Source organism: Pristiophorus japonicus, chromosome 17 (assembly GCF_044704955.1).
Source record: "Pristiophorus japonicus isolate sPriJap1 chromosome 17, sPriJap1.hap1, whole genome shotgun sequence".
Classification (NCBI taxonomy): Eukaryota; Metazoa; Chordata; class Chondrichthyes; family Pristiophoridae; genus Pristiophorus; species Pristiophorus japonicus.
Window position 1 is genome coordinate 110,574,772 of NC_091993.1, and position 21,620 is coordinate 110,596,391.

At 45.4% G+C, this 21,620-nt stretch overlaps 1 protein-coding gene across 1 annotated transcript in view; it reads right to left on the bottom strand.

Annotated features, from left to right (window-relative positions):
• Nucleotides 1-21,620, bottom strand: part of LOC139227907 (acidic mammalian chitinase-like) — a 62,655-nt gene that overhangs the window by 40,653 nt on the left and 382 nt on the right. Inside the window, exons 2-4 of the mRNA XM_070859049.1 lie at nucleotides 19,929-19,961; nucleotides 19,638-19,842; nucleotides 1,766-1,816 (exon numbers count right to left, since the gene is read on the bottom strand). Of these exons, the coding sequence (XP_070715150.1) occupies nucleotides 1,766-1,816; nucleotides 19,638-19,842; nucleotides 19,929-19,961 (289 nt within the window). The remainder of the gene's footprint in view (nucleotides 1-1,765; nucleotides 1,817-19,637; nucleotides 19,843-19,928; nucleotides 19,962-21,620) is intronic.

The following is a 21,620-nucleotide window of genomic DNA, read 5'->3' on the forward strand; positions in this document are numbered from 1 at the left end:
ATAGAGACGGAAGTAGGAAAGACATAAATATATGCTGCAAATCACAAGTTACACCTCCGGGTCACACTGTTGCATACGTAGGTATAGGGCAGCGATTCAATTCCTATAGATGTAAGACACTCGGATAGCTTACAGGAGCAACTGACATCACTGAACCCAAGAAGGCATCAATGCCATATCTGAATTTGTAAGAGGGACTTTACTTTTATGATAACAAAGGGCAGAATAGTATTTTTTATTTCATTTATGTTTGAAGCTACAAAGAATACCATGGCTTCAATGTCTTTCTGCTACAAATCTTGGGATTTCAAGAGTTCCCAATGAACTAGACTTTCTCGCACCATTTAAGTGAGGTAGAAGAAGTCTCTTGAAGACTGAACATCAGACCAACCATTACTGACCCAAGTTCAACCCAATCTTCATGTAAAATACTTTTAGTGTGACTCAGTGGGTCGCACTCTCGCCTCTGAGTCAGAAGGTTGTGGGTTCAGGGACTTACTCCAGGGACTTGAGCACAAAAATCTAGGCTGACACTCCAGTGCAGTGCTCAGGGAACTTCCACTGCAATGTCGGAGGTGCCGTCTTTCAAATGAGACGTTAAACCGAGGCCCCGTCTGCTCTCTCAGGTAGGCGGAAAAGATCCCATGGCACTACTTTGAAGAGGAGCAGGGCAGTTATCCCCAGTGTCCTGGCCAATATTTATCCCTCAATCAACATAACAAAACCAGGTTATCTGGTCATTAGCACACATTGCTGTTTGTGGCAGCTTGCTGTGCGCATATTGGCTGCTGCGTTTCCTCCATACACTTCAAAAGTACTTCATTGGCTGTAAAGCGCTTTGAGACAGTCTGGTGTTCGTGAAAGGTGCTAGATCAATCCAAGTCTTTCATTCTTTCTTGGATACCTTTACTGCAGGTGATTAAATGTGTTTGATTTAATGATTCAGTCTTATAGTGTTTAATAAAGGCAGCAGAAAAAAGTGTGTATTAAAAGTCTGGCCTATTGCAAAGTATATTCCGAGTGATTGCATTGAGTCATCAGTGGGTGTTGATGTGCAGAGAATGAGAACATTTAATACTGATCCAACCTTTTATGACCTCGGGTGATGTATTTAATTTACCTAAGTATTACATTGCCGGGTATATGAAATCCATTAGTGAATATAAATGAAATGTAAACTCTCAATATGAATTAATGCTTTACAAAATTAGTGCACATTTAATGTGACAGATTAAAAGGAAGTACATTTCAGTTTTGCATATCAATTGTACATTTATATATTGACGTACAGCGAAAGCCTGTTCAATTATGCTGCTCAAAATCTTTCTTCCACTGCGAGTTGCACCAATGTGATTCAGGCCCACTCACTATGGCTGGGAATTTCCACAGAGCTTCTCCCACCGTCAAACATCCGGTGGAATCTCCCTTTATATTCGTAAACGGGAACTTCGTCACACTTTTGCCGGAGTTTCAGCAGGTAGGGTGGTGGCAGCTCTGAGTAAATTCCCAGCCTAAAACTTCAAACTCCGCTCTCTTACTCCCGTTCCTTTCCAACACCGCTGTCCAATTGGAACAAGGAGCGTGAGACATGATAGCAGGAACCAAAACAGACTCCGCTACAAAAACAAATCACAAGTTGATCGTTTGGGAGATCTGGTGATTACGGACTCTCCTGGTCAGTAATTAAGTGATTTCTTGGACCATGTGAACAATGTACACATTTGCATACAGTGCATTGCCTGCTTACACCTGTGCTAGACATTACCTTTTTGGATTAAATCCTCCAATGGCCAAGAGTGTCTTCAAGTTAGGATTCCTGTTAGGAAAAACAAGATATGATTAATGTCTCATTTTAATGACTCACTTAAGTTGAACATCACAATCTTGGAAGCAAAAATAGTCTTCAGTGAGTTTTTAAAAAAGTTTCACATCTATCTGTGGGATATCGCCCTCTGGGGGCGGGGAGTCATTCTGCCTTGGTCTCCCTTTGTGGAAACTTTATCATTAAGCCATTATTTTACTCTAGTGACAGAATGCATAATCTCCGATTCCTAATAAACTATTTATGTGTTTAAGATTGCACTGTCCTGCAATGCATCAACTCAATCCACGCACTCATGTATTTTAACTACAATATATTTGCGCATTCTAATTTTTTTGTTGTCCTTTGTATTTTAGCTCATAAAAAAGAAATGCACAGTATTGTTAGTAGTTGTTGAATGACAGACAACGGATGGAAATAGTTTTTAAAAAATCACCAAAATAATAAGCAACAGGAATTTGGATTATATAGTTCCTTTAAACATTAAAAAAAACAAGACATTTCTTTGAGGAAGAAAGGAATGGAAGCTAAGTGATTGTGGAAGACTTGGGAAAGGTGACCAAAAGCTGAGTCAAGAGCTAAGTTTTGAGAAGGCTCTGAAAGTTTAAGAGGCTTAGAGGCAGAGGAGTTTCGGGAAGGTATTCCATTGAGTAAGGTCGGGAAGGCTGAAAGTTCTGCCAATAGCGGAGGTGAAACAAGTGATGGATGCACAGGATGGCAGAATCAATGGAGCAGATGGTTGCACGGCCACTTCAGAGCTATGGTGGCCAAAGCCTTGGAGGGATTTGGAGATAACGGTACTGGTTGGTAATTTGACATGTTGTGGGGACAGAGAGCCAGTGGAGGTCAAGTGCAAATTTACTTGAGCTTCACTAGAGTAGTGCTGCTAATTGAAACATCTTATCTCCTTGTATTGTTCAAACTGAGTGTAATATAGTTCCACCTTATGGACTATTACTCCACCTAGCGGACTACTGTGGTAATGCAGCCATTGCTGTTTCCAAGAATAAAGCATCAGGTGACAGGTCACCTGACAAGTTCCTGTGTTAACAGCCTCTTGGGAAGTCAGTGTGTTTGTGATGCTGTAAGGAATATATCACACTGAGCACACTTAGGGAGAAGCAATCTCTCTAGCCTACTCTTGCGCACTGAAGTAAGACATGAGAAGCAAATGTCTTCACCACCAATCCCTTTTTATTATATTTCCTACCATCACAGTTGTCAGGTTGCTTTTCAGCACCCTGGACCACTGATAAACAGTTTCATTAATACGTTTATTGTATTTTCGGAGTGTTTGTTCTGTTAGTAAAATCGTAAAGCGTACAATATATTTCTTATATGCTGAAACTGTAACTGGCATGTAATTCCAACCCATATAAAATGTACTCAGTTGTTTTAATAAAGAAATTAGTGCTTTCCATAAGGGGTTCCACTGGTCTACTGATGGGAGAACGCAAAACCCCGTGGAAAATGCTGGAGATCAGGTTGCTCTGGTTCTCCATCTCTTCTGGGAGATTCCAACTTGCCTTGTAAAACCCAGAAGTTCTGCCTGCCCCTTACAAGACAAATGGCAGCAAGGCAGTGGCGTCTTCCTATGCCATGAGTTTCTACTTAACTGGCTCACTGGAGATGTGGAGTAGCCCTGGAGGCCATTACACCAAGTGAACTGAGGCATACTGGCCCCCAAATACTGAAGCTGGGCTCAACAGTGGCATCCATGATCAGGACCCTTGAAGAAAGGGAACTTAAAAAAGAGAAGTTCTTGATTGGTTCCTTTACAACAGGAGGCTGAGGGAGACATGACTGAGGTCAGGAGTGGGTCTGAGCAGCCCCCCTCCCCCCCCAGTGGTAGATGTTGCTGGTATATATTGGTGAAATTTCCAGCCACCTGGGACAGGTGACTGCCAGAGATGTACCTGTAGTGGCATTTCTGTCCCCATCCAGATTAGGCATGCCCCTATTGATCCCGCATACTCTGGTGGACTTATACCTGATTTCTAACCTAGTATAAATAGTCTTTAATCCTTTGATACCTTTAGCAATATTTATATATTAAAAAATCTTACATACACTTCCTGTCTACAAAACCTTACTCCTTGTTGTATTTCGCACACACTTTTGTGTCAACTATATTTTAAATTTCTCTTTCCACATTTATAATAGAACTACCTATGCAAGCTTATCCCACTGTAATTCCTGTCAATGGTGGTGCTGTAGCCTCTATTTATTATCATCATCATTATAAGCGGTCCTTCGAAATGAGGATGACTTGCTTCCACGTCGAAAAGGGATGAGTTCACAGGTGTTTCAATGAAGGACCTAATATTCCAGATGTTGAACTACATTCTGAAGGGTGGAAGATGCCTGTGCGTGGATTTTTTTAACATGTGGTGACCGTTGCACACCAGCCACCACACGGGCTTGACAAAGCTAGGCCTTTATCCGGTGGCAAGGGTTAACCAGGACGACTGGAGACTAGCTCTGCTGCACGGACCCAGCGCGCACACATATCGCAGTGTGGGCTGGCTCGTACTGCCCCTGGGCCCATGCCTCTTCTGGGCCTCAAACTCTCGCCTTAACGGTAAAACACACTCAGCTCCCTGTGACCCTGGTACATATATTCCAGCTACATAGCCTGTAGGTCAGAGATTCTCCTATACTCTGATCAACATTATTTCTCTGCTTCTCAAACTGTCGTAAGTTTTGCTATTAACTAAAAATAACATAAGATCTATATATTATAACTTACAACTTATATAGCACCTTTAACGTAGTAAATCATAAAAATGACAGAATTACGTCCGTGTGCCCTGGGCCAATTATTCTCCGCCCTCTAACCCCACTTCACCCGAAGACTTTGACTGTCCGGGGGGTAATTTTGACTTTTGGGTAATAGCTTAAAATGTGTGATGTTGATTCAGCCATTCCCGATTAAATAGATCACTCCCAATTTCCATTTCAATCAAAGTCAATCAGCCAAATTGATATCACCTGTTTTACACTCTTGGCCAAAGCAAAAATGACCCCCCTTTGCCCCCTCCCCCCCCATCTGCAACATTGCGGGAGATTGACTGGTGTATTACAAATGGCTTCATTATATCTTCATGTACAATATTGGCCTTAGAATTATGGTACACAAATATAATCCACCTAATGCGTTCATATAAAATCCCTTTGTCAATTATTCTAATGGGGGCATTAACCCATTTGAAGTAAACAAGTTAATGCTTCGTTGATGCAGACAATAAGCGAATTTAATGTTCACCTAGTGTGATCTCAAGGCCGTAACATTATGAATTTGGTGCAGTAACCAATGGTAATGACTTGGGTCCCAGTTTGGGCACATTGCTACCTTGCCTACAAATGATGTTGCTGTTCTACATTTGGAATTCTGGCCCACAGGCCTACGTGGGTCCTGCACTGAGGGGTTGTCAAGTGATCCCTTTGTGTTTCAAGATCCTTTTCTTGAGAATATTTAGCTAAATGAATATGCTGTTCCTTCTCGTGTGTCAGGTTCCTATTGTCCTGGCATCAGGAAAGTCACACAATGTTTCTACTTATTTTAAGCCAACAAATTATCTTCTGTTTATATCCTTAAGTCTTTCAACTAGTTCCTGGTCCTTGATGAATGTTTAAACAACAATCTTCTAATCATTTATTTTGCGAGGTTGAGATCGTGCTTTACGTGCTGCTTGCAACGTTTTGCTAAATTGGCACGGCTGCTTTAGTTCTGTCTCACTCATGTTATTGCCCCACAATTTACATATGATCAAATGCACGATAATAACATGATGTGCTTTAGTAGTGTCTTTGATGTAGTGACATCTCCCATGCCACTTCACACAGGCAAAAATAGATGCTGAGCATCCGTATTATTGAACATCTCGTCCGCCAAAATTGCTCTGTTCCAGGATCATCCTGGAATGTAAAGATAACCCTCAGCTTCTTTTGTCTACTGAAAACCTTCTTAAACCCCTCTCCCCTTTCTCCTTCACCATCACCTCCAACAACAAGTGCAAGGAGCTCATGGACTTCTTTGTCACTAAGATTGAGACCATCTGATCAGCTGCCTCCCTTTCCCTGGCCCACTGGGCCAAACCTCCTCTAAGGTTACCTCCTGCTCTTACCTTGAACTCACATCTTTCTCTAGTTTCTCTCCTATCTCCCCTCAATCCCTCTCCAAGCTCATCTTATCCATGAGACCCGCTCCAACTCCCTTGACCCTATTCTTACTAAACTGCTGATCACTCAACTTCCCTTCCTGGCTCCCATTTTAGCTGATATTATTAACAGTTCCCTCCCCTCAGGTACTGTTCCCCTCTCCTTCAAATCTGCCGTCATCACCCCTCCCCTCAAAAATACAACCCTTTCCCTCCTGTCCTTGCAACTACTGTCACATCTCCAACATCCCTTTTCCTCTCCAAAGTCCTTAAACATGCTGTCACCTCCCAAATCCATGCCCACTTTTCCTGGAACTCCATGTTTGTATCCCTCCAATCAAGTTTCCGCCCTGCCACTGTACCGAAACAGCGCTTATCACAAATTTCATCCTATGTGACTGTAACAATGGTAAACTATCCTTCTTTATCCTTCTTGACCTGTCTGCAGCCTTTGATACGGTTGACCACACCATCTTCCTCCAATGCCTCTCCACCTTTGTCCAGCTGGGTGGAACTGCTCTTGCCTGGTTCCATTCTTATCCATCCAGTCATAGCCAGAACATCATCTGCAATGGCTTCTCTTCCTGCTCCTGCACTATTATCTCTGGTGCCCCCCAAGGATCTATCCTTGGCCTCCTCCTATTTCTCATCTACATGTTGCTCCTTGGCAACATCATCCAAAAACACAGTGTCAGTTTCCACATGTGACTGACAACAACCAGCTCTACCTCACCGTCACCTTTTTCAACCCCTCCATGGTCTAAATTGTCAGACTGTTTGTCCGACATCCAGTACTGGATGAGCAGAAATCTCCTCCAACTAAATATCGGTCTCCACCACAAACTCCGCTCCCTAGCCACCAACTCCATCCCTCTCCCTGGCAACTGTCTGAGGGTCTGAGGCCGAACCAGACTGTTCGCAACCATGCTGTCATATTTGACCCTGAGATAAGATTCCGACCACATATCTGCGCCATCACTAAGACTGCCTATTTCCACCTCCATAACATCGCTCGACTTCACCCCGGCCTCAGCTCATCTGCTGCTGAAACCCTCATTCATGCTTTTATTATCTCTAGACTTGACTATTCCAACGCACTCCTTCCTGGCCTCCCAATTTCTACCCTCCATAAGTTTGAGGTCATCCAAAACTCTGCTGCCTGTGTCCTAACTGTCACCAAGTCCTGTTGACCCATCACCTCTGTGTTCGCTGACCTACATTGGCTCCCTGTTAAGCAACACCTCAGTTTAAAAATTCTCATTCTTGTTTTCAAATCCCTCCATGGCCTCACCCCTCCCTCGCTCTGTAATCTCCTCCAGGCCCACAATCCTTTGAGATATCTGCGCTCCTCCAATTCTGGTCTCTTGAGCATCCCTGATTTTAATCACTCCGGCATTGGTGGCCGTGCCTTCAGTTGCCATGGCCCTAAACTCTGGAATTCCCTCCCTAAACATTTCTGCTCTCTACCTCTCTTTCCTCATTTAAGACGCTCCTTAAAACCTACCTTTTTGACCAAGCTTTTGGTCATCTACTCTAATATCTCCTTACGTGGCTTGGTGTCAAATTTTGTTTGGTAACGCTCCTGTGAAGTGCCTTGGGATGTTTTACTATGTTAAAGGTGCTATAAATATAAGTTGTTGTTGTGACAGAAGTCATGGGCAAAGTGTTAGGTTTTCAGAAGGTTTTAAGGGTGGAGAGAGATATAAAAAGGCAGATGAATCTAAGCAGGGAGTTTGAGTGTGGAAGCAAGATGGCTGAAGGCTTTGCTAGTGAAGATGGAGCAGAGGGAGGGTGAGATGCAAACTAGGCCAGATTTGGAAGAGTAAAAGGCATGTGTTGACCCTTAGGACTGGAGGAGATTGCAATGGTATGAAGAGAGTTAGAGTCAAGGGGTTTGTAAACAAAGATGAGAACAATCGGGTTGCCAACCCTCCAGGACTGTCCTGGAATCTCCAGGAATTAAAGATTAATTTGCTGCGAGCAACCGGGAGATTAATCATCAGTGGGAATCGTCTGTTTAACTGGGCTGAGCGGTTGGAGGCGGAAGATCACGTGATGGAACCTCTAAGAATATATTCAACCAAAGTTGGCATCCCTCGAGTACAACTGCACCACAGTATAAACATTTAAAAAACTTCCTCTTTAGGATTCGTTGTGTTATGCACTAATCTCAGTATCCTGCAAGACCTGTTCTCACGTGATCCAATCATTGTTGATGTGTAAAGGGTGGTGCAAGGTGTAGTCCCACATAGGAACAAACAAAAGTTAATGGGGATGAGTTTCAAGTGTCCATTGGACAAACAGAGAGTCGTTATGTCTTCAGATGTTCTAACAATGACTCCACGAGACAATGAGTTGTACTAGAACTGTAGTGACCTTAGTCCATTTAATGTAACTCCAGGGGATCACACATGGTGGTCTGCCTTTTATACTAGGCCTGGCACACCTGTACAGGGAACCTACAAGTCTCCCACTGCAGTGCCCTCTAGTGGCACACCTTGTAATAGTACAAGCAGTAACCATGTAGGATACATGACAAGAGTGAAGTCATTGCACCACCCACCCGATTGCACTAGCGAGACGCCCGAATCATTTTCGTAAGAACATAAGAAATAGGAGCAGGAGCAGGCCATTCTGCCCCTCAAGCCTGCTCCGCCATTCAATAAGATCATGACTGATCTTCTACCTCATCTCCACTTCCCTGCCCGCTCGCCATACCCCTTAACTCCTTTAATATTCAAAAATCTATCGCTCTCTATCTTGAATCTACTCAAAGACTGAGCCTCCACAGCCCTTTGAGGTAGAGAATTCCAAAGATTCACCACCCTCTGAGTGAAAAGGTTTCTCCTCATCTCAGTCCTCAATGGCCATCCCCTTATTTTGAGATTGTGACCACTGGTTCTAGACTCCCCAGCCAGGGGGAAACATCCTCTCCTCTCCCCCTTTCGATCCCCTTTACCTCTCCACCATTCCAGCCCCTCTCCTCTCCCCCTTCCAATCCCCTCTCCTCTCCCCCCCATCCATGATCTTCTCTTCTGCCATACAAAATCTTCTCAGTTAAAGCTCTTATTTTGGTCTTAAAGCATTCCATGTTTTACAAGCCTTTTGTCTGAACTAATTTCTTGTAACTTCCGCCTTTGTTCTCCAACTAATTCTCAGTCTATACCCCTTGTTGCCAATTTAACAACCAGTGGAAACCACCTTTTACTGTTTACCATCTCAAAACTTTTCATAATTTTGAAAACATCTGCTTGTGTCATGTATGTAGACCATGTATACTAACTGTATAATCACATAAGGTGTGCCACCAGAGGGCACTGTGGTGGGAGACCTGAGGGTCATCTGCATAGGTGTGCAGGGCCCAGTATAAAAGGCTGACCACCATGCTTGTGCTCACTCTGGAGTTACAATAAATGGGACTAAGGTCACAACAGCTCAAGTACAATACTAGACCTCGTGGAGTCATTCATAAGAGTATTAAAGACATAACAACTGGCGACGAGGTTACAAACTTTCACGCAAAAATGACTAACGTTGGTGCATTAGAAAAGTTCTCAGAGAGTGAAGATTGGGAAGCCTTTATGGAGCGGCTCGACCAATATTTCGTAGCAAACGACCTGGTAGGTGATGATCTGGCCACACTGGCAGATAAGCGCAGAGCTATCCTGTTGATCAGTTGTGGGCCCATGGTCTACGGCCTCGTCAGGGACTTGCTTGCACCAGAGACAACAACGACCAAGTCATACGAGGAGCTGAAAGTGCTAATTTGGGACCAACTCAAACCGAAGGAAAGCATCCTCATGGCCAGGCATCGATTTTATACACACCGCCGTGCCGAGGGCCAGGAAATCGCAAAGTATGCTGCCAACCTCAGGAGGCTAGCAGGACCGCGTGAATTTGGCGCATCCCTCTCCGATGTGTTGCGGGACGTCTTCGTAATTGGTATTGGTCATGAGGCCCTTTTTCACATGATGCTGTCTGCCGAAACCACCGTCACCTTGCAGAAGGCCATCAGTATCAGCCAGGCGTTCATGACCTCAAGCTGCAGCTCCAAGCAGATGATTCACTCTCAGGACTCAAACCCGGCAAGTACTGTAAATAGAATGGCGCCTTTCACAGGCAGAACGTGAATCTGCCCATGGCAGAGTGGACAGGCCCCCGAGTCCTTTAACTCAGAGTCAGCCGAGGGGTGCAAACGTAAGTCGAGTAGCACCATGCTGGCGTTGCGGAGCTAATCACAGGGCTCATCAGTGTCGGTTCAGAGACTGTGTGTGCAAAGGCTGCAGCACAAAGGGCCAGCGAATGTGACTTACCATGTGGAAGAGAAGTCAGCAGATGGCTGTGAATCCAGCGCGGATTACGAGGAGATGGCTAGCGAGGCAGCTCAGTCCCAGGACGAGGTGTATGGAGTATATACCTGCACCACAGATTGTCCTCCAGTGATAATGGAAGTTGAGATAAATGGTTTTCCAGTCTTCATGGAAGTGGCCACGGGGGTGAGTCAGTCAGTAATGAGCCAGGAAGCCTTTGAGAGGCTATGGAACAATCAAGCTAAACGACCCAAGCTGGTCCCGGTTCAGGCAAAGCTGCGCACCTACACCAAGGAACTGATATCAGTTGCTGGTAGTGCGGATGTAAGTGTATCCCATGATGGCGCGGTGCACAATTTACCATTGTGGATTGTTTCAGGTGATGGACCAATGCTACTTGAAAGAAGATGGATGGGGAAGATTTATTGGAACTGGGAAGATGTCATCCTTCCAGCGATCGACATTCCCCGTGCTCAGAGGTAGAGCAAGCCCCCGCCTTTGGTTGGACCAAGCACCGGAGAGCAGATCCGCGCAGCCCCCGAGGCACAGACCACTCATCACGACTGCGTGGCGATGACCGGCCGAGGCGACCCAAATGCACCTTCCCAGTTTCAGTGGCAGGACTCCTGGGGAGGGAGATTGGATCTGAGGGCGCCTTCCCAGCTTCAGTGGCAGAATCCCCTGGGAAAGAAAATCGTGGCAGTCGACATCATGGACAGGGAAAAGATGGTGTCCAAACCACGAGGTGCAGCGCTATGGAGCAACGACACGTGGTTCCAAGCAAAGAAGACGATTGGGATAAGAGTAGTAAGGCCATTTTAAAGGAGGCCAGCAACCCGCCATTTTTGAATGAATTGCTTGAAATTGTAAAAGTCCAGTTGTAACAAGCAAAATGGTGTACCGCGATGTCGGGTGCAAATTGCAATCAGCCAATGTAGCGGGCGAACACCTAACGGTCGTATACAGGTCCAGCGGGCTACCCAATGCTGTAGCCTGCATCCCCGGGACCAGAACAATGTATCATAAAGTGTCCCCACAGCTGACGGAAGTAGACAAGCCGCAGAGTAAACGATCCCCAGAGAGCAGAGGCACCGGTAGCGATACCCTGCCTCAGATCAGATTAACATCGCAGGCATGAACCGCCACGGGCCAGAAACAGTAAACTGCGCCTATGCTCGCCACCACCCGAGTGGAAAAGGCGCAGCCCACAAACCCACTCGCCACCACGGCAATGCCCTAGAGCGAAGGGTCACCCGCAGCGGCTCCTCTGAACGGGACCTGGACCAGCCAGGATCCCAAACTAGAGAGTGCTCACAACGGTGCTCTCAAGGAAAGCGAGTCAGCAGTCCCCTGCGAACTGCTAGACAAGACGAGGCAGCCCCACCGTCGCTTAGATGAAACGCTCACTCGCTCAGACCACTTCCCAGGGAGCAGCAGCGACACTGTGCAAACGAAAAGGACAGGGAGGTCCCAGACACATCAGTTGTCTTTGGGCCTGCCCGACACTAGGAGTAACGGCAAGAACCCTGAGCTCCGGCAACTCGAGCAAAATGAGCTCATCTCGCCCACAGACCCACTAGCATGGGGCGCTGCGCTGCCATCAGACGACCCGGATCTCATCCGGCCGTGCTGGAACTAGACTGTCCTTGTGTACCTGTACTGAGATACCTGTACTGATCATGTAAATGTATCACACAAAAAGAAACGCAACTATAATCAACCCAACAAATGTACCAAGATGTAAATGTAAAACCCATGTGATGAATTTGAATGTAACTTGCATGTATTGGGCCATTAGCATGATCCCTGTGCGGGGAGGAGAATGGAGTAGTCATGGACTCACAACCAGAAACCACTGGGACCTCCACTGTCAACAAATCCCACTACCAACCCACCCAAGCTAGAAACGACCCTCCAATGGTCAACCAGGAAGAGCAAAGCCCAGGTCACCGTCAATGCATGAGTCAATTTGCATTAAAGACTTGGTGGGAAGTGATGTCATGTATGTAGACCATGTATACTAACTGTAGTCACATAAGGTGTGCCACCAGAGGGCACTGCAGTGGGAGACCGAGGATCACCTGCATAGGTGTGCAGGGCCCAGTATAAAAGGCTGCCCACCATGCTTGTGCCTCACTCTAAAGTTACAATAAATGGGACCAAGGTCACAACAGCTCAAGTGCAATACTAGACCTTGTGCAGTCATTCATAAGAGTATTAAAGACATAACAGCTAGATTCCTCCTTTAATCAGCTTTGCTCCAGGGAGAAGGGGCCCAAGTTTCCAATATCCGCTAGAACGGCGCACCTCCAAGAGGCCCGCCTATTTTGTGGAATGAAAAACGCGCCAAAAATGAATAATTCTCCGAGTGCAGCAGGCCTGTTCATCACAACAGCGGGAGGGGCTGGGCCTGGGCCATAAAGAGTGCCGGCAGCTGCGCGCGTGCGCAGTGGAGTCTGCGCGCGTGCACAGTCGCTCCTGGCCCCCAGATTCTGTGTGTGTGTGCTGCTGGCTGTGTGGGAGGGGCCCAAGCCCTGACCGAATGGGCTCCTGGTGCGGGCAGTGTGCCGATTTCCAGCCTGCAGCACGCAGCCCCTAGCCCTGGCCGGGCTCCCAGTGCTCCCGAACGGGTAGGTGAGGTAGGAACTTTTTATTTTTTATTTATTGATTTATTGAATGATTTTTTATTTTTTATTTATTGATTTATTTATCATTTATTGTTGATGATGATTCTTTATTTTTAAAAGTGAAGTGTTTAATGCTTTGGAAAATCCCCTAACTTCCCTCTAACTTCCCTCCCCCTCCCCCCTCCCCATCTCTGGCTTACCTGCACTTAATTCTAAAGTGTACGCAAGGTTTTTCTGAGCGTACAAAAGTTGACACTTACTCCATTCTAAGTTATTTTGGAGTAACATTTTGCTGCCTAAACTTGCAAAACAGGCGTAAGTGGCTGGTAACGCCCCCCCCCTTTGAAAAAAAACGGAACTAAAACAAAACTAAACTAACTCACTAGAACTGCAGCAAACTAAATGCCGAGAATTGTGATTTCTAAGATACTCCAAGCTAAACTAGTTGCTCCAAAAAAATAGGAGCAACTCCTCCCAGTACTTGGGTCCCTTTAAGGTCCTTAATTTATATTCAATCCGATCACTTTGATCCACTCTCCTCTCTCCCCACTTTGATCCTTTCCCCCCTCTGATCATCTCTCTCACTCCTTCGATCCTCTCCCTACCCTTCAAGAGGATTTGAGTACAAATGTCTTACTGCAATTATATAGGGCTTGTTGAGACCCTGGATAGTCTCCTTACCGAAAGGTTCACCAGGCTGATTCCTGGGATGGGGGGATTGTCCTATGAGGACGGTGAATCTTTGGAATTCTCTACCCAAGGGAGCTGTGGAGGCTCAGTTGTTGAGTATAACCAATACAGAGGTCGATCGATTTTTGGATATTAAGGGAATCAAAGGATATGGGGATAGTGCAGGCAAGTAAAATTGAGGTAGATCAGCCATGATCTCATTGAATGGCGGAGCAGGCTCGAGGGGCTGAATGGACTACTTCTGCTCCTAATTCTAATGTTCATATCTACCCTGTCAAGCCCTATAAGAATTTTGTATGTTTCAATGAGATCACCTCTCATTCTTCTAAACTCTAGAGAATATAGGCCTAGTCTACTCAATCTCTCCTCATAGGATAATTCCCCCATCCCAGGAATCAGCCTGGTGAACCTTCATTGCACTTCCTCTATGGCACGTATATCCTTCCTTAGGTAAGGAGACCAAAACTATACACAATACTTCCATGGTCGGACCTTATTGAATTGGATTAGCTAGCTGCCAGCTTGCCAAAGAGTGGGGTAGCAGAAAATCGGGCAGCTGCTCCACAGATCTGAGTTTGAAGTTACATGCTATGGTTGGCGGGCAAGAAATCTCGGGTGGGGCTTGTGGGTTATTCCGGCAGTGGGGCCGCGATGAGCATTCTGCAGCAGCCACTTTAAGGACCACTGATTGGGCTGTTCTACATCCGTTGCCACTGGGTGGCGCAGTCTGCCCATTGGTACCTGAAGATTGCATCTGGACCCTACAACCGCCGTAGGGCCCCAATTTAATTATTTAAAGGAGGCTCCCGCCTTTTTCAGACGGGAGTGTTGGTCGGCCATTTTGACTTTAACGGGTGGGTCTCGGGTGTAAATTCTGTGAGATCCACCATCGCTTCATTTACACTGTAAATTGATGCGGTACTGAGACAAAATGTGCCCCACATCGGTCCTGACAACCCCGCCATCTTTCACAGATCAACTTCACTTCTGCCTTGTCACTAAATTGGTCAATTCTCTATGCAGAAATGGGTCTTTTAAATTAATTTGTAGCATAAACTGCAAAGAGCTTCCCTGTTGTCTTATTTCACAACCTTTCCACCCCTTTAGCAAGCCTTTGTCGGGTGGTTCACGCTCGTTCCTATTTTAACTTGGCACAAAAATTGTTTGGGAGGGAAGCCCACCTCAGGCAGGCAGAGGCCTACTTAACATTCAAAAGCCCCGTCCATTGATGTCACCCATTGGGAGAAAGTTCTTCACTCAGAGAATTGTGAACCTGTGGAATTCTCTACCACAGAAAGTTGTTGAGGCCGGTTCGTTAGATATATTCAAAAGGGAGTTATATGTGGCTCTTACGGCTAAAGGGATCAATGGGTATGGAGAGAAAGCAGGAATGCAGTACTGAAGTTGCATGATCAGCCATGGCCTTATTGATTGTTGGTGCTGGCTCGAAGGGCCGAATGGCCTACACCTGCACCTATTTTCTATGTTTCTATGTTTCTAAATCGGGAATCCCACACAATAACAATAACTTGTCTTTATATAGCGCATTCAACGTACTAAAAGGTCCCAAAGCACTTCACAGGAGCATAATCAAACAAAATTTGACATCGAGCAACCTAAGGAGATATTAGGACAGGTGACTAAAAGCATGGTCAAAGAGGTAGGTTTTAAGGAGCATCTTAAAGGAGGAAAGGAAGATAGAGAGGCAGAGAGGTTTAGGGAGAAATTTACAGAGCTTAGGCCTTGGCAGCTGAAGGCACAGCTGTCAATGGCGGAGCGATTAAAATTGGGGGCGCGCAAGAGGCTGGAATTGGAGGAGCACAGATATGTCGGAGGGTTGTGGGGCTGGAGGAGATTACAGAGATAGGGAGGGATGAGGCCATAGAGGGATTTGAAAACAAGGATGAGCATTTTAAAATTGAATTTTAACACAGCAGCAAAGCTGCCAGCAAAACTTGGCAGGGAACCCAGAAGAGGCCATGGTAAGCCATTTTTTATCATTTCTTTGAGGGTTGCTTGTGGGCTACGAGGAGCAGGAGTGTAACCCTGGGTGCTGCACGGAATTCTTGGGCCTCCTCATCTCTCTCTACCAGCCACGGCATCCCAGCAGTAAACCTATGCCCTGGTGGCACCTAGCTCCTGTGGAAATTCCCGCTTCCACCTGCCATCCTTGGCAGCATTCCTGCCGGCTTTGGGTAGGAGACAGTTCAGAATAATTCAAATGAGTACCCGGAAGTTAAAATGTTCCGTGGGGTTTTCCTGCCCAGCCCAAACCCTGCTTGTCCCAAACATGCTTGACACTTAACATCGGGGCTATAATAGCTAGAGCCTTGGTAATCTCCTCCCTCAGAATTGTAGGATTTATCCTGTCAGACTCTGGCACTTTGTCTTCCTAACCAATTCATTTAAAATGTAACTTTTATCCATCCTAAATACACCTCGTCTTGCTCTCAAGAGGTACAGAGGGATCTGGAGGTCCTCGCACATAAAACACAAAACATTAGCACGCAGGTACAGCAAGTAATTAGGAAGGCAAATGGAATGTATATCCCTCCTTTATTGCAAGGAGGGATATACTTGCATTAGAGACAGTTCAGAGAAGATTCCTGAGATGAAAGGGTTGTCTTATGAGAAAAGGTTGAGCAGGTTGAGAGGTGATCTTATTGAAACATATAAGATTCTGAGGGGGCTCGACAAGGTAGATGCTGAGAGGATGTTTCCCCTTTTGGGGGAATCTAGAACTAGGGGGGATAGGTTCAGAATAAAGGGTCGCCAATTTAAGACAGAGATGAAGAGGAATTTCTTCTCTCAGAGGGTCGTGAATCTTTGGAATTCTCTAGCCCAGAGGGCTGTGGAGGCTGGGTCATTGAATATATTCAAGGCTGAGATAGACAGATTCTTGAACTATAGGGGAGTCAAGGGTTATGGGGAGAGGGCGGGGAAGTGGAGTTGAGGCCAAGATCAGATCAGCATGATCTTATTGAATGTCGGAGCAGGCTCGAGGGACCGTATGGCCTACTCCTGCTCCTAGTTCTTATGTTCAACTGCCTCAGGATTCACCCCCTCACCGATATTCTTCTCTTTATTAAAGACCAAGGAGAATACTTAATGGCCCTGAAATTGCGATACGAAGTTTCTACGGAACCGGGAAGGCATCGGAAAAGCCGGGTTTCAGCCCGCAATGCGCATGCGCTGAAAACCAGCTTTTCCGATCTGTCAAGTTTCTGGCTTGTCAGATCCTCCCTATCTCAGGAGCGAGGACACTTGCAGGGCAAGATTTCTGACATTTACGAATGTCTTGCTCTGCAAATGTCCTTTAAAATCTTGCACCTGAAAAAGCAGGCGTATAGCCTACTTTTACAAATGCAAGTGTTTAAAAATACACAGAAACATTTAAAAATAAAGTTATAAAAACACATGTTATTTTTAAAAACCCTCCCCACCATGGTAAGTTAATTTTAAGGCTTCATTAAAAAAACTTTTTATAAAGTTGAGAAAATATTTTTTTTATAAGAACTTTAATTTAAATGAATGTTAAATATATAGTTTATTTTCTATTTTTTATTGTGTTTTCGGTGTTTGTGGGGGTTTCTCATTCATAGTAATAGGAGTTCCGGACTTACTATGAATGAGAATCTATACTACACTTGATTGGCTGCTGTCTCCAGATCCCGGCCTACGCACGTCCCCACATGTATGTTCTGCGACGGGCAGTCACGGAAGGCCTCAGGCTCCCAGCAACAGGTAAGTGCGCATCTTTTTTCTCTTTTTCTGTCGTTTGCCCGCGGGAAGAGCTCGACCGGAATTTAAGGGCCATTAAGTACCTCAGCTATCTTTTGATCATCATCTATAAATCGACAATCTTCCCCTCTTTGGGGTGCTACCTTGCTTTTAACAAATCTGTTTTTACTGATATACTTGTAAAATACTTTGCTCTTCTTTTTGATTTTTTTTTAACCTAGTTTCCTCATGCTCCATCTTAGCTTTCCTTATCCTACTCTTAAGCTATTTTCTTATCTCAAATTCTCCTTTAGTTTTTTCATTATTATTCTTATAGTCCTTATGGGCCCTCTTCTAATCTCTTTATTTATCCATGGCATCCTAAAACTATTCATAGCTATCTTCTTTTTAAATGGAATATAATTGTTCTATAACTTCGCAATTGATTTTGTTTTAAATCCCACTGTTGCTCTACAGTCTTGTTTGCCAATTTCTCCTTCCACTTCACCTCAGCGAGCTCGTCCTTATCCATAGTCCGCTATGTACAGTCTACAGTGGGCAGGTAAAGCAGGAGCAGCGAGATCGGGGCGACAGAGCGGTGTGAGTTTGGGGGCAGCATGGGCCAGCCCACACTGTGATATGTGTGCGCACTAGGTCCGTGCAGCAGAGCAGGTCTCCAGTCGTCTTGGATTACCCTTGCCACTGGACCAAGACCTAGCTCTGTCAAGCCCGTGTGGTGGCTGGTGTGCAACGACCACCACATGTTAAAAAAATTCATGCACAGGCATCTTCCACCCTTGAGGATGTAGTTCGGGATCTGGAATATTAGGTCCTTCATTGAAACACCTGTGAACTCATCCTTTTTTGTCGTGGAAGCAAGTCATCCTCATTTCGAGGGACTGCCTATGATGATGATGATATCTTTCGAATATATTTGCCCTAAGCCAATCAGCTGTTCTTGTTTGTGTACTGACTTTTTCCCTTTCTAATTGGATCTCAAATCTGATCATATTGAGGTGACGAGTCCAAAGGTGTTTGTCCACATTTACCTGTTCTACTTCATGATTCCAAAACAGATCTTGCAATACCTCCACCCTCGTAGCCTGCGTACATTTTGCCATTATTTTGTGAAATGGCAACAAAAATTACATTTAAGGCTAACAAGTGAATTTCATTAAGAAATATTTAACTACCTCTTAGCTGGGGAAAGTCGTACAGAACAGGAGGGGCCAGGGTTGATTCCTGTTCTCTGCAGAGTTACCTGATCTCAGCTGGGACAGCATTTGCAACAGTCCAATTGACCTCCCCTTCCTTGGATTAGGGGGAAACAATTGGACCAGGTTCCACCTTCTAATTGTCATTCAGTGACTCTTGTTGGAAAATGTTTGTGGAAACAGGATTAAAATCAGTTGTGAGACCCTTTAACAGTCAGCAGGTAATCAGGAAGGCAAATAGAATGTTGGCCTTCATTGCGAGAGGGATGGAGTAGAAAAGCAGGGAGGTCCTTCTGCAACTGTATAGGGTATTGGTGAGGCCGCACCTGGAGTACTGCGTGCAGTTTTGGTCACCTTACTTAAAGAAGGATATACTAGCTTTGGAGGGGGTACAGAGACGATTCACTAGGCTGATTCCGGAGATGAGGGGGTTACCTTATGATGATAGATTGAGTAGACTGGGTCTTTACTCATTGGAGTTCAGAAGAATGAGGGGTGATCTTATAGAAACATTTAAAATAATGAAAGGGATAGACAAGATAGAGGCAGAGAGGTTGTTTCCACTGGTCGGGGAGACTAGAACTAGGGGGCACAGCCTCAAAATACGGGGGAGCCAATTTAAAACCGAGTTGAGAAGGAATTTCTTCTCCCAGGGGTTGTGAATCTGTGGAATTCTCTGCCCAAGGAAGCAGTTGAGGCTAGCTCATTGAATGTATTCAAGTCACAGATAGATAGATTTTTAACCAATAAGGGAATTAAGGATTACGGGGAGCGGGCGGGTAAGTGGAGCTGAGTCCACGGCCAGATCAGCCATGATCGTGTTAAATGGCGGAGCAGGCTCGAGGGGTTAGATGGCCTACTCCTGTTCCTAATTCTTATGTTCTTATGTTCTTATGTAATTATGGAATCACATGCGAAGAGTGCATCTGTGGACTGTCCCCCAAAAAATGCTAATGGTCAGTACCTTTATGAGAGGAGGGGAGAAAGTAGGGGGTGGGGGTAAGATTTTGCTGTTGTATATAATGCATGATAACCAGAGGGTGGGAAAACCGACAGCACACAAATGAACTGATGAGAAATGCATGTCTACTCACTGTTTTTTGAGATCATTGAATGATATGTAAAGAATTTCGTCATTCCATTCCTTGGTCATCAGCTTGTGGGTATTATCGATCATAGCAAACGCGTAGATTAGATGGGTGCAGAGGCAAGGGGGGATGTTTTCAGGCATGAACTTGCCTATTCCAGGTCTGTACTGGGCCCAGTTTGTGAAATAACAAATCAGTTTGTAATTCGTGCCTAAAAACAGAAAATATAAACTCGTAATAAAGCTACTCACCTTTCACCCTTATTCAAAATTACCTGGCAGTAATACTATGACTTACCCAATTGTAGTTGGGACAATAGGATTAACCCCACTAGAAAAAAAAACAAAGGAAAACATGCATGAAGTTTATTTAAAGGGGTGATTCATTCTCTGGTGTAGAATACAATACATTTTTCAAATTATAAAAGATTTGTTGTTTGGCTGTAATATTTGATTGACCAGAAAAGTGCCATTTCCTGAACTGACACTAAATCTATGCAGCTAATTTATATGTAGTTGGTAAATAGGGTCGTTACCTTCTAGTGAATAGCAGGCACTTGTTTTCTCCCCCTCATAGTAGCCCTATGAGCTTCTATGGCAACAGTTTGTGCTGCCACGGAGGCTGCTGGAGTTGTCACAAGAGGCTCCACCATGGTGGGTTCCACTGTGATGTTGAAGGCTCTGACTATGTTGGACAGATTTGTCTCTTCGCAAAGTGTGGAGACAAGTTGGTGCTCTCTGACATGCTGCCAGTGCACCTAACATTTCCTGGTAACCTGGACCCTCAACTGCGTCCTCTGCAGCAGAACCGGTGAGTTTGCACCTGTGCGATGTCATCACCCTGCCCTATTTCCTGCACACATGACTAGCGAGTCACCGCATGCAGATAGCTCCTCTAATCTACCCTCTCAAATCCGCGTGGTGCCAGTATCTGAGCTGGTGCTTGCGAGAGTCAGATCGAGTGATGGAGTGATCATCTTCTGGAAGGCTGGGCTCCTCTTCCTTGACTGGCTGAGGGGGCAGTTGAAATGAAAGAAAGGGACAAGGGTTAGCTTGTTGTGTGAAGGGAGAGCAGAGCGAAAGAAGTGGGGGTTGAAAACATCTAAAGTCAAAAGAAACAAAGAGGAATAAATGAAGCCCTGCGTGACTTCTCCAGTAATGCCAGTCAGCACTCTCCCTCTGGTCACGATGAGCAGCATGCACTTTTCAAGGGGGAGAGGGTCTGTAGGTGTACTCTTCCTCCTCCAGTTAGAGCCTGTTGCCTGATCTTGTGTGCCCTCTTCTCCTGCAAGAAAGAAGGGGATGTGTTAGTGAGAGTCTTGTGAGGTGTTTGGAGAATGTGGCTGTCATGGTAGAATAGTTGGTAACCTGTGTATGAGATCTGAGTTGTGGGTAATAGTGGTGAGTGTGTAAATATGAGAAGGAGGTGCAATGAAATGTGGTGCAGTGTTCGTAGGAGAGTGAAGGGTAGCAGGAGGGGTGTCTTGTGAGTGCCATCAGTGTCGTAATTAATGAGGGTGCAAGTTGTGCAGCTCTGAGCAGAGTCTATGAGAGCAGTCTTCTTACCTTAACAGCTCTAGTTAGATCATTGAATTTCTTATGGCATTGCAGCCATATTCTGGATGCAATCCTCCTGGCATTGACATGCTTAGCGATGTCTTCCCACTCTCTGAAAAGAAGATGCCTGGGGTGTTTAGGGGGGGTGTTGGGGGGGCGGGGGGGAAGAAGAGGATGTCCCTCCACCTCTCCACTGCCTGCACAAGGGCCTTCAGTGCAGCATCTAAGCATCTTGGAGCCTGCTCAAAACCTCCTTCAATCATTTATTCTGGATTAGCTTCCTTCTTCTCTGCGGCCAGATTGCTGGATGCCTTTAAGTGGTGTCATTGATGCCCGATATCTGGCCTCCCCGCTGGGCGTGCAGCCAACGTGTGGCGTGCGTGGTGGTGGCTGCACACCTTCATGACATAATTAACAGGTAGCACAAATATTA